Genomic DNA, 13,697 nt, shown 5'->3' on the forward strand with positions numbered 1-13,697 from the left:
GTATTGTATGTAGAACCACAAAAGGTACCACAAATTCTAAAACTACCCATTTCTCTTCTACTATTACTAAAACCTCTTATCCCATTAAAGACTTCATTAGTTGTAACACTAAAAGGTGTTATATACCTATTGGAATGCCCATGTGGACTTCAGTACGTGGGCATGACTAAAAGATGTCTTAAAGTAAGACTGGCAGAACACTGCCGTAACATTAAAAGAGGCTATGATAATCACTCCGTTTCTAAGCACTTTATAATACATAATAAAGATCCGACACTTCTAAAAGTTACTGGGATAGAACATGTTACCCTCCCATGGAGAGGTGGAGACATCACAAACATTTTGGGTAAAAGAGAAATGTATTGGGTTTTCCAACTTAAAACCCTCTCCCCAGAAGGACTTAATGCAGAATTTGATCTTTTTAAATCTTTTATAATATACTATATTATTTTTCTATCCCTTCTTTTTTGTTTTTTATAATTACTCTTTTATTTATTTTTTTCATCCTATCATCTTATTTCATATTTATTATTACTCTCACTCTTCTTCTTCATCTTCTTTTATTTATTCTCATTATGCTCTATATGCCTACCCATTTCTATATTCACTTCATCCTTACATATTCCATACATTAATTTTTATATCATAGTGAGAGGAGATTTCCACTTATTTTTTTCTTATCCCTTATATGCCTATTTATTTATCTTATTTATTCTATATTCATTTTATCTTTACATTTATTTATTTCTCACATCTACATATTTTATATATCATTTTTATATCATAGTTAGAGGAGATTCCCACTTTTTTTCAATATACCCCATATGTTTATCCATTTCCTTATTTATTTAATATTCACTTAATCTTTACATCCATTTTCACACATCTACATATGTAACAAATCATTTTTATTATACCATTTTTATATCACAGTTAGAGGAAATTTCTTTTTAACAATCCCTGTGTTCTTTTCCATATCCATTTTCCCAGGTGAATGTTCATTTTATATTTCACTAAAATCCTGCATTATGCCTTGATAGAATCTCTTTACGAACATAGAGACTATTTATCACGCCCACTTGCTAGACGGAGGCGTGCTCTCTTGTGCCGACCTCCGTCTAAAGACTAAACTACCCAATATCCATTGCGGCAAAGCACGTGATCGCGGACGATAGCGATCACGTGTCTATCACTCTCCCCCCCCTCCCTCCGGTCTCCTCCTATGCCTTACGATATAATACATCCCCCATGAGGCTTTAGGACATCTCGTGATCGCGGCAGCCTGCGACCACGTGATTATTTATTCCTCTCTTATTTCTAATACCAACACTCGTTTTAAAGTTATAATTAATGGTTTTAATTACTTTTTAAGCCGCCACTATTATGTACTTTCATTTCTTCTGATTTATAATTTTCTTGTATTTCACACATTGTATTGATGACGTCACTTTGGCACCAAAATTTGAATAAGCATGTATTTCTTAGTTTATATAAGCATCTATGTACCAGGCTGATTTTTACTATTGCCAGTTGATAAAGCCCTGTGTGGCGAAACGCGTTTTGGCTGTTTTTATATTTTGATTATTTTAATAAAGGAATATTGGCTTTTTTACTATATATTTGCCATATATCCTTTATTTTATTCTTTTATCTTCTTTTTACCTGGTCACACATCACCATGAAGCTGTCACCCGTTAAAGAATCCCAGGTGGGGATAATACCACCCACGCGAATATATTGAGCAGTATATCCTGCTCATTTAAATGTGAGTACCTTCATTTCTACTTTTTAGACTCATTTTATTATACCAACAGTGAGCACTATATTTGGCTTTTATTTTTTATTCTATACCGAGGAATTATCTGCACCTTATCCCACCAGTGGGCGGCAGACGCCACTGATTGCCAATCATACTTGAGCTAGTTTATGCTCTGGAATAGGTGAGTGAATTACCTCCCTAGTATTTATCCTGCTTCTACCCATCTACTCTCAGTTTGCACTATTGGAGTTTCTTTGTCTTCTCATTTTTATGTCTACCACCGAGTCAAGACTGCCCAAGTATTAGAGGATCCAGTTTTCCATTGGAATCACTATACATTCAAGCTCTCTACAAGCCTACTGGGATCCATAAGAAGCTTATCAAGTTTTGGGACTACTATTTGTATATTGTTTTATTTTACATTTTTAGCGTGTGTGTATACATTATATTCATTTTATTCTTATTTATTTATTTTATTTTCTATAGCGCTACCTATTACTGTGTTTTTGACGTTTCTTCTTTGAGGATATTAGAGGGAACCTCATACCCATAGGTTGCAGCTTTTTATCAGTTTTTACTCCCATTAGATCACTCAGCGCTGATCCTATACCCATTTCTAAAATCATATACAAGCCTGAACACTATCATTAATCCACCTAACTCACACACACTTAACGCTTAAACATGAACCATCTATCGCTTAACCTTGAAACGTACTATGTAAGTTGAAACGTAATATGTAAGTTGAAACATATTGTCACGCTATGTCCATCCCAATGTTTGTCATTACCGTTGGGGCATTGACGAAACGACTGTAATTCACATGCACGAAAAAATAAAGCATAAAAAAAAAAAAAATGAAAATCATATTCCACCATGTGACCTACGGTTAATAAATCAGTGCCTGGCTACCCATATAAACCCCCCCCCCCCCCCCCACACCCAGTGAAGGTGAAGATTAAATAACATGAACGCAGTCTCCAGTACCAGTATTACAAACAATTAAGGGTGGGAGAAACAGTGAATCTGCAAATGAATCATCCCTTCTACTCCCTCACACCATGGGTTTATAAAAATCTAATTTTATTCTAATTTAGGTCAACAGTTACAGGTCTATGAAAGCTATATAAAGACTAGTAAAAGAACCACGCAGGTTAAACAAGTTCCTGGCATCTTACATGAAGACAGGTGTGGCAAGTGGAACGTCAGGAATCCAGACAGGGAAGGCAGTGGGGTTCAAGGATTTTGTTTTAAATGTTACTGGTCACGTGATGAAGCCTGTTTTATATCATCACAACAATGACAAGGTGCAAAACCTTCTGCTAGCATGATTAAAATGACCAGGGCTGCATTGCTTCAATGATATAAACACGACTAAACATCTTACTTGTGTAACCCGTGGCAGCTTAACTTTCCACTGCTGTTTATGTGCAGGGAGAAGCTTCCCAACTTTCAGCAGCCCTGTCACCAAACGCACAGCAGGCCCCTTCCTCTTACGGGTACTCAGGACAGTAAGAACAAACTGTTCTCTGTGCAAAGACGGCTGGGGGGGGGGGGAGGAAGGTATCCCATTATGCAGATAACAACTACATGTCTGTTCGTCCACCCATTGTAAAGCACTGCAGAACTTGATGGCGCTATATAAATAACATAATAATAATAATAATAATAATAATAATAATAATAATAATAATAAGCTAGGGGATTCACAGCTAAAGGAGAAATAAGTTACCCCATGGAACACGAAACAAAAATAAAGGGAAAGGAAAACAGCATGCCAAGAGAGTGTTTGGGTGGGAGGGGGGTTAAAGTGTGATTTATTTAGGTATTCTGGCATGGTGTTAACATGACCTTAGAATTGCTAACCCAACTATATCTTGTGTAAGAACTTGATGCATGTGATCAAAACATTGTGTCAACAGATCTGTATTCTAGACACCACCCATAAACATTGTAGGAAAAATCAAGGATTTATTTACTAAACTCTGAACTGTAGCAATTACAAATACAAAGAGTAATTCTGCTAGATTCCAATTCACTACACTTAGGTTTTGTTTTTTGAAAAACAGGCCCTAATCCTTATCCTAGTGCATAATACATCTAGTAACAATTGGCTCTGATTGGCGGTCAGAGAAAATCAGATCTGTCTTGATTTATCCGCATATCAAACCCCAGGCAACACAGATTTATTATCCTTATATTTCCAAAGCCCCAACTTTGGAAGGTCTTTGGACACAAAATTTCAACCTGTATTTTTTCAGAGAACAAAAGACTTGTTAAAGTGTATCTAACAGGGAAAGAAGACATTGTGTATTTTAAATGGCAAATCTATTTAAGAGCGGGCATATGTATAAAGATGAAAAGATTAGGTTTATATACAGCACTCCTAATAGAGAAACTGCATGAAGTGTTATAAAGGTGCATTGTTTAGGCACACAAGCCACTCACTGGAACTAAATGCATCTTTAGATCAAAAACGCTTTTGATCTGTGTTAGTTATTTACAGGCAATTCAACTAGAATGTTGACTGAGAGCGGGGTATGTCTGAAATGAAAAACAGTTGCAAGAAAAAGTATGTGAACCCTTTGGAATGATATGGATTTCTGCACAAATTGGTCATAAAATGTGATCTGATCATCATCTAAGTCACAACAATAGACAATCACAGTCTGCTTAAACTAATAACACACAAAGAATGAAATGTTGCCATGTTTTTATTGAACACACCATGTAAACATTCACAGTGCAGGTGGAAAAAGTATGTGAACCCCTAGACTAATGACATCTCCAAGAGCTAATTGGAGTGAGATGTCAGCCAACTGGAGTCCAATCAATGAGATGAGATTGGAGGTGTTGGTTACAGCTGCCCTGCCCTATAAAAAACACACACCAGTTCTGGGTTTGCTTTTCACAAGAAGCATTGCCTGATGTGAATGATGCCTCGCACAAAAGAGCTCTCAGAAGACCTACGATTAAGAATTGTTGACTTGCATAAAGCTGGAAAGGGTTATAAAAGTATCTCCAAAAGCCTTGCTGTTCATCAGTCCACGGTAAGACAAATGGTCTATAAATGGAGAAAGTTCAGCACTGCTGCTACTCTCCCTGGGAGTGGCCGTCCTGTAAAGATGACTGCAAGAGCACAGCGCAGACTGCTCAATGAGGTGAAGAAGAATCCTAGAGTGTCAGCTAAAGACTTACAAAAGTCACTGGCAAATGCTAACATCCCTGTTAGCGAATCTACAATACGTAAAACACTAAACAAGAATGGATTTCATGGGAGGATACCACAGAGGAAGCCACTGCTGTCCAAACAAAACATTGCTGCACGTTTACAGTTTGCACAAGAGCACCTGGGTGTTCCACAGCAGTACTAGTAAAATATTCTGTGGACAGATGAAACCAAAGTTGAGTTGTTTGGAAGAAACACACAACACTATGTGTGGTGAAAAAGAGGCACAGCACAGCAACATCAAAACCTCATCCCAACTGTGAAGTGTGGTGGTGGGGGCATCATGGTTTGGGGCTGCTTTGCTGCGTCCGGGCCTGGAAGGATTGCTATCATCGAAGGAAAAATGAATTCCCAAGTTTATCAACACATTTTGCAGGAGAACTTAAGGCCATCTGTCTACCAGCTGAAGCTCAACAGAAGATGGGTGTTGCAACAGGACAATGACCCAAAGCATAGAAGTAAATCAACAATAGAATGGCTTAAACAGAAGAAAATAAGCTTTCTGAAGTGCCCCAGTCAGAGTCCTGACCTCAACCCGATTGAGATGCTGTGGCATGACCTCAAGAAAGCGATTCACACCAGACATCCCAAGAATATTGCTTAACTGAAACAGTTCTGTAAAGAGGAATGGTCAAGAATTACTCCTGACCGTTGTGCACGTCTGATCTGCAACTACATGAAATATTATTATTAAATCCAAGGGTTCACAAACTTTTTCCACCTGCCCTGTGAATGTTTACATGGCGTGTTCAATAAAAACATGGCAACATTTCATTCTTTGTGTGTTATTAGTTTAAGCAGACTGTGATTGTCTATTGTTGTGACTTAGATGATCAGATCACATTTTATGACCAATTTGTGCAGAAATCCATATAATTCCAAAGGGTTCACATACTTTTTCTTGCAACTGTACATCCAATAGCCAACCCAAAAGAAACATGCTAAATTGCAACCTTTTAAATTAGGATAGCATATTCCCAGTATTCAAAGTACACTCTATGAGATCACACAAGCTACCTTACTGAATATGTAGTCTGTGAGTTATCCAAATGTTAAAAAACAGGAAACGGACAAATTGACTGTCGAAGGTAGCAGATATTCTCAAGAACAGACTAGCGAAGAAGCTCTGGGACTGCTTGAGCCGCAGTAAATGTAAGCTTTAAAGGAACACTCCAAGCACAAGAAACCAGTACTAACAGGAGTGTGATGTAGTGGTTGTGGTGCTTGGAGCATTCCTTTAAGTCTTCCTTTATGTCATCTCTGGCTCACATGCATCTTCAGTACAGCTGTGGCTATCAGATATGTGCTGCTGCTATTTAAATAAACAACTTGTAAATTAATTTGAGCAGCGTCCTCATCAACCTGTTATTCCTGTAACATTTTGTAATGGTCTAATTAATTGATGAATGTCTATCTTTATAATATTGTAATGTGCTATGGAATAAGTTGGCACTATATAAATGCCAATAATAATAATAACTATTTAAATAAACAACCATGCCAGGCAAAGTTAACAACATGTATACATAGTTTCAAGGCAGCTATATAATATTATTTTAGTTAAATAAACCAATTTAAATACTTTACCAAATATAAGTGATCAACCTATTAAACAGTGTACCTTGCAACAATTTCATCACGGTCTTCGTAATTCTAATGGTACAATACAAAATCAATTCTGACAACTGTTAAGCTAATAGGAAAAGTTATTATTCTAAATATAAAATCTTTATCTTATTGCAAATATTAAAGGATCCAGCTGGTCCTTTGGGGACTAAAGTGTCAAATGGTCCAGTGGGAAGCATGTGGTCTTCACCTTCAGTAGGTGCTAACCACAGTAATCGTTCCCTCGCAGTCCAACACTTAATGAGCCAAAGTGCAGCTAGAGAGGGATTCCTAATTTACACTCCGATTAATTCCCTATAGCTCCCTGCCGCTTTTGAAAAGCCTGCAGGAAACTGCAACAAACACCAGAACCACTACATTAAGCTGTAGTGGTTTTGGTGACTATAGTGTCCCTTTAACATTACTTTAGAAAACGCTCATTCTTTACTAGATGTTGACCTAGTTGGCTCTATAGGGCAGTGATGGCGAACCTGTGGCACACTGAACCCTCTCTTTGTGGGCACGCAGCCATTGGTCACCGGAGGAGGGTGCAGCTGGTGCCGGTCAGCAGCAATGCAGAGTAGGCACTGCCTGCCCAAAACGGCAGGCGCCTACTCTGCTTTCGTGTCGGGACGACCTGGAGGCAGGGGGAGGGATCAGGGAAGCAGTTCTCCAGTGAGCAATCTGTGTGGAGCGTTGCCGCGCATTCCCATGGCAACACTCCACACAGAATTGCGCAGGAGGACAGGAGAGCTGCAGCCAGGCACATACTTACCGCCACCAGAACACCAGGGCTGGCTGACCCCCCTCCTTCAAAAAAGGTATGAAGAAGGGAGGGGGAATAAAATAAAAAAAATACATAAAATTTTGTATTTGTATCTTTACCCCCCCCCCCCCCAAATACAGTGTGTATTCAGCAGACTGTGTATGTTTTACGCATTGTATGTATGTACTGCATTTGTTGGAAATACTAATAAATATAAGCTTAATTTTATCTATTTATTTCATTATTTAAAATTTGTATCATTGAACTCTCTGTTGTGTTCTTTTCTTTTTTTTTATTCTTTTTTTTTGCGTGCATGAAAATATAACAAGTGGGCTCGTCATGCCCCAACTGCTTGACAAGCATATAAACAAAATATTTAACCATTGGGTAGCATGTAGAATATTCTGCACAATTTTTGTAGAGTAATACTTGGGCAAACTATAGTCAGCTTGTGTACATAGTAAAACAGGTTGAATACAACTGTTGCTTTAATTAGTTAACATGTACTAGAAGGCATTTTTTGTAAGCTATAATCTCAACTGAGGCGATTATTCATCTATAGTAGCATAAAGTAAATTAACAAATAGTTTGCAATGCATACTTAAACAACACGCTTGTGCTACTGTCCACACCAACAGGTACAAGCAAAGAGAAGAGCAGTTAAAACATTTTGTGGCATGCAATGTCAGCTCATTTTTGTACTTAAAGTTTCGCTTGGAACATAGTATATATTTGGGCTATACATTATGTATATTGGCTATACATTCGCTTTGCTAGTTGACAGCTAGTTATTGTCTTTAGGAGTTAGGTAGCGTAAGTGGGCAACGAGCCTAGAATAAAACATGTACGCCCCATTTTATGCCACTGAGTCCACAGTCCTAGAACAGAGTCCCTGTCCGGATTCCTATCTTGGCCTGCAGCCAGCTTCGGGAGTCATAGAGTTAGCCGGTACCCGGGCTAGGCATCTGTCTCACAGACGTGTATAGTCCGTCCACTGTGGTGAGCCATGCTGTTTATCGTGAGCGAGGTACTCCCCTTGCCCCAGGCCTGTTTCAGAGCCTGCACTATGGTGCCATGAACTTGGGTCCTCCTTGAGGCCAAATTCTTCCCAGCCGGGAGATTGCAGAGAGCTTTTCCGCGTTGGTCTCGGCGTATTGTTCCCTTCTGTAAGTGTGGTTTGTGCTTTGGGGGTGTTCCCCGGTTGGCTCTAGGCCCGGGAGGGCGCAAGGTAATGGGGTTGTGCCTTTAATGTGGTCGGGTTGCCTTTTGGGGGTGTCTCGCGCCTCTGCTCGCTGAGTGTCTGCGTTCTCACCTGTGGCGACGCTGCAGGGGGCACTGTATTCATCCGCTTCATTAGGTTAGCCCAAATTTTTTTAAAGGCTGCATCCAGTCGCGCTTCAAAGTGGATGAGTGGGTCGGTGAGGTCGGCCCGAGGCTGCGTTGTTATTTGGGTTGCAGCCGCATCCGCCATCTTGGGCGCCATTGCCCGGCATTCTGATTTTCGTGTGGGTAGCCCATAATGATCCGGGAGGACCTCAGTGTGTGTCCCTGCGGGGGCCGGGATAACCCCCACCGGCCCAGAGGGGGGTAAGCGAGACTCAGGCTGCCTGCTAGTCGAGTATTGGACAGGAGACCGGCCGCATCTCCCGCCCGGTATCTATTGGTAGGCCGCAAGGTGCCCTCTTCACCACGGGCATGAGCCGCAATCCGGTTTTTAAGGCCCGTTTGTTGCCTGCGTGCTTTTGAGTTGAGGTATGTCCTTGCTAGGCGATATTTTGGGGCCAATTGCCCTTTTAATACAGGAAAAGGCTGTAGGGTTGAGGAGCTCCATCACCCTGCGTCCTGTTCAGCCAGCAGCCAGGCCCCGCCCCCCCTGTTGTGTTCTTTTAAAACAAAAGATGTTATCGTATATAATAGAGTATAAGCCGACCCGAATATAAGCCGAGGCCCCTAATTTTACCCAAAAAAACTGGGAAAACGTATTGACTCGAGTATAAGACTAGGGTGGGAAATGCAGCAGCTACTGGTAAATTTCTAAATAAAATTAGATCCTAAAAAAATTATATTAATTGAATATTTATTTACAGTGTGTGTATGAATGCAGCATGCGTGTGTGTGTGTGTGAGTGCAGCGTGTGTGTGTGAGTGCGTGTGTTGCAGAGCTTTGGTGGGGGTGGGCAATTTTATTATTTTTATTATTATTTTAATAATTTTTTATTATTATTTTTTATTTTATTTAATTTTTTATTATTATTATTATTATTATTATTATTATTATTATTATTATTGTCGTCCCCCCCTCCCTGCTTGATATATGGCAGGGAGGGGGGCTCTCACTCCCTGGTGGTCCAGTGGATGGGCACTGTGTAGGAGGGGGCTTGCAGAGCTCTTACTTACCTCTCCTGCAAGCTCCCTCCTCCTCCGCGCTGGTCCGTTTAGCACCTCTGTCAGCTCACAGTGTAAGTCTCGCGGCCGCACTATGACCCCGCGGCTCTCGCAAGACTTACACTGGGAGCTGACAGAGGTGCTGACCGGACCAGCGCGGTGGAGAAGGGAGCTGACAGGAGCTGCAGGAGAGGTAAGTAAACGCTCTGCAGCCCCCACAGCCCCCTGTCTGTATTATGACAATGCAATTTGCCATAATACAGACAATTGACTCGAGTATAAGCCGAGTTGGGGTTTTTCAGCACAAAAAATGTGCTGAAAAACTCGGCTTATACTCGAGTATATACGGTAATTAGTTCGAGCAAGTTGTTTTTTCTAAACTTAAACCTCACTATTCAGGCATTATTGCAGTGTTGGCACTCTGGCTCAAAAAGTTTCGCCATCACTGCTATATTTATTCACTAAATTTAGAATTTATGTGAATTGAAACACAAATGACAAAGTTTAAAACTAAATTAGTTGATCTGGCATCCCTTTAGTACATCACTGAAGAATCTAGTCTTGCATCACAAATTCATGAAAAACGTAAAATAGAATAAGATTTAAGGCAAAATAAAGTGTTAAAGAGCATTAAAATAAAGAATACAAAATAAATAAGTATTGATTTGTTCCTTATTAAGCAGTTCAAAAAACATAAATAAATACAGAATTCCCTGTTGTAGGGATCTAGGAACAGGAGGTGTTTCTGTACTCAAGGAATGATAGCTGTAGGTTAGGTTTACTTTAGAAATAAGGATTGGGACCTAAAGGGACACTCCATGCGCCCAGACCTCTTCAGCTAATTGAAGTGGTCAGGGTGCTGTGCCCCTATTGTACTTAGTGCTGCAATGTAAAACAGAGAACTGCAATGTTTACATTGTAGCTCTAAATCTGCCCTAAGTGCTTCCGGATTCATAACGGACTTTTGGTCTGTTATCCGACACTGGGCGTCCTCACGGACCTCCAGCATCAGATTTTCCCCATAAAGCCTTGAATAATGCTCTCCTATGGGGAGGTCTGCCGCGCATTAGGTCTCCCCCATAGGGGGAGGAGCATGGGCGGAGCCTTACCCAGTGCCGAGGGACATCGGCGCTGGATTCAGGTAACTAGCTGAAGGGGCTTTAACTCCTTCAGCGACATTGGATAGGGGGCGGGAGGGAGGGGAGCACTGCAGGATCCTGCAGTGCAAGGAAAAAGCGGGTTTGTTTTCCTGGCACTGGAGAGTCCTTTTAATATTAGAATTTGGCAAAGAATTTTCCATTTAGAGTGTATGTGATAATTTATCCCATTTACCATTAGTACATTAAAAAAATAAAATACAAATTAAAAATAAAGTTTCATATACTGCAGACCAAAGTCGACATTTGTGATTTAATAATAGCCATAGAGAAACCAGCAAGGAAACTCTGAAAGGATAAAACAGCCTCCTGGCACTACAGGTTCATCAAACCTCAAGACACATAGACCTAAAGCAGGGAAGAAAATAAACACACCCCATACAAACAGGGCAAATGGAGGAGCACTATAGGGTCAGGAACACAAACATGTATTCCTGACCCTATAGGGTAAAAACCACCATGGTCCCCTCATGCCTCCCTAAATATAGTAAATCTTACTTTTATTAAAGTCTGCAGCTGCATGCTTTGTGCATGTTTCCTTTAGACCTGCCCACTGCCTGCTGACATCAGCAGAAGTGGTAGCCTGATCCAATCACAATGCTTCCCCATAGGATTGGCTGAGACTGACAAAGAGGCAGATCAGGGGCAGAGCCAGCATGATTCAAACACAGCCCTGGCCAATCAGCATCTCTTCATAGAGATGAATTGAATCAATTAATCTCTATGTGGAAAGTTCAGTATCTCCATGCAGAGAAAGGAGACACTGAATGTCTGGATGCATTTTAGGCAGCCATGACCCAGGAAGGATCTCTAACAGCCATCTGAGGAGTAGCCAGTGGAGTTATCACTAGGCTGTAATGTAAACACTGCATTTTCTCGGAAAAGACCGTGTTTACAGCAAAAGGCCTGAAGGGAATGATTCTACTCACCAGAACAAATTCAATAAGCTGTAGTTGATCTGGTGATTATAGTGTCCCTATAATTCATCTCCAAAGCCTGCTAAGGACTGTTACAAAGTCACATATTGAGGATGCATGTGGTCACATACCGGATGCACCAATTGGTGAGGTAGCTGGGGTCATGCCATGAACATTTAGGCCAAGCTGGTGGGACACACATGGGGCTGGTGGTCCAGGCGGGTTCTCTCTTTGTGGTGAAGTGAGTGGAGTAGTTAGCGGAGTTGTAGGCTGTGAGGATGGGCCTCCAGCAAGTCGAGCGAGGCGCCGCCGTCTAATCTGGAAACAAGGGGGAAAAACAAAAACTTAGCATTTTATACAAAGCATACAAGCTGTACGATGTCTTTCTAGATCACCTACAAATTTGTTATAACTTGAAGAATACCAAATGCCTCTCCTTCGTACAAAGCGGCAGTTATCCAAAATTATCTCTGCACCACGAGGCCTTCAGATCTCCATCACTTCATAATGCTTTATGGCAACATTTTCCTTAATTCATCAAACCATCCCTCAGGTTAACAGAGCTACCTTAATTAATTCTGTCTACTGCTTCTTGATCCCATAACTAGAAACTAATCTGCAGGTTAACCATTAACTGTGACAGCCATCAGTGTGAACTTTGGAGGAACATTAACTTATTGGATGGATCAGTAAGCCTGAGACTGATCAGATGTCGAAGACTAAAGTAATATCAGATGTATCACAAGGTCAATTCAATGCTATAATTTTTTTTCTCTAAATAGCCAGGACTGATGGAAATTTCCAGTTATCTCCGGTATCCCTAGGGATGAAACCGACCTCTGCATTGCTGCTCAATAACAATGGTCTCCCGGAATACTGCCCTAGCTGAAGACACGCTGCATCAGAACAACTCCAAAATATGTTATTGGCCAAGACGGAGTTTGAAGACATCGGAAAAGACACGATAATAAAAAATTGGGGGCGTGTACATAAACGATGCAATGTCCAACACCAAGGACAGTGTCATATTTTTTTTAAATGTGGGTCTCTGCAATATTTATGGAGGGTTTCTAAGTTGGTTTCATGAATGTAAACAAAACAAGAAATGTGCAATTTGTTGCTCTCACATTTGGCAATTTTATGCAATATGACGAATACAGTTAATGTCAGATACCTGATGTTGCCTAGGAGAAGGGAGTGGCATATGGAATAAAAAAAAAATCTACCACATCCTTGGTGTACTACACAACCCACCCATTAAATTCTAAACTTCCATTACAGATTACAATCACATGTGACATACACACAGGGGAAAGTTCATGTTGAACATCATAGAGAGAAGACATTGAATATTAACTAATGCAAGTCATCTGTATGAAGAAGAATACAGAAAAGGAAATGAAAAGAGAAGGAACAGTAAAGGATACAGTCAGTGAGAAATACAGTGGACAAAATGTCCACACTCCATATTGTAATAAGGTCAACCATTACATGTAGCATAAAGGGATAACCATATAGATATTTCAAAATGACTGTGCCACACAACTACAATAAGAGTATGGAAGCAATATTAAATCAAGGAATTAAAGGGACACTATATTCACCTAAACAACTAGTGTATAGATCATGCCTCTCAGGTGTCACTGCTCATTTCACTGCCATTTAGGAGTTAAAGCGGCATTGTCATGCCGAACTTACCTTTCCTCAATTGATTCCTCTTCTCAACCGCTCTCAGGATCTGTTCTTCATTTTCTTCCTGTCTACTCTAGTTTTCTTTAAAACATAAGACAAAGTAGGGACTATTTGTTCTGGAGGTTTCCTACGCCATGACCACCGGAGGAGCAAAGTGTGCTTCGTTTCCGGTGGTCAGAGCAATTTTC

At 40.4% G+C, this 13,697-nt stretch overlaps 1 protein-coding gene across 3 annotated transcripts in view; it reads right to left on the reverse strand.

Annotated features, from left to right (window-relative positions):
- The window catches only part of UBE4B (ubiquitination factor E4B), an 86,862-nt gene that overhangs the window by 54,659 nt on the left and 18,506 nt on the right, over positions 1 to 13,697 (reverse strand). For all 3 annotated transcript variants that reach the window (XM_063436610.1, XM_063436609.1, XM_063436608.1), the window contains exon 2: positions 11,949 to 12,135. In XM_063436610.1, coding sequence (XP_063292680.1) covers positions 11,949 to 12,135 — 187 coding nt within the window. The remainder of the gene's footprint in view (positions 1 to 11,948; positions 12,136 to 13,697) is intronic.

The sequence above is a fragment of the Pelobates fuscus genome, chromosome 11 (genome assembly GCF_036172605.1).
Source record: "Pelobates fuscus isolate aPelFus1 chromosome 11, aPelFus1.pri, whole genome shotgun sequence".
Lineage (NCBI taxonomy): Eukaryota > Metazoa > Chordata > Amphibia > Anura > Pelobatidae > Pelobates > Pelobates fuscus.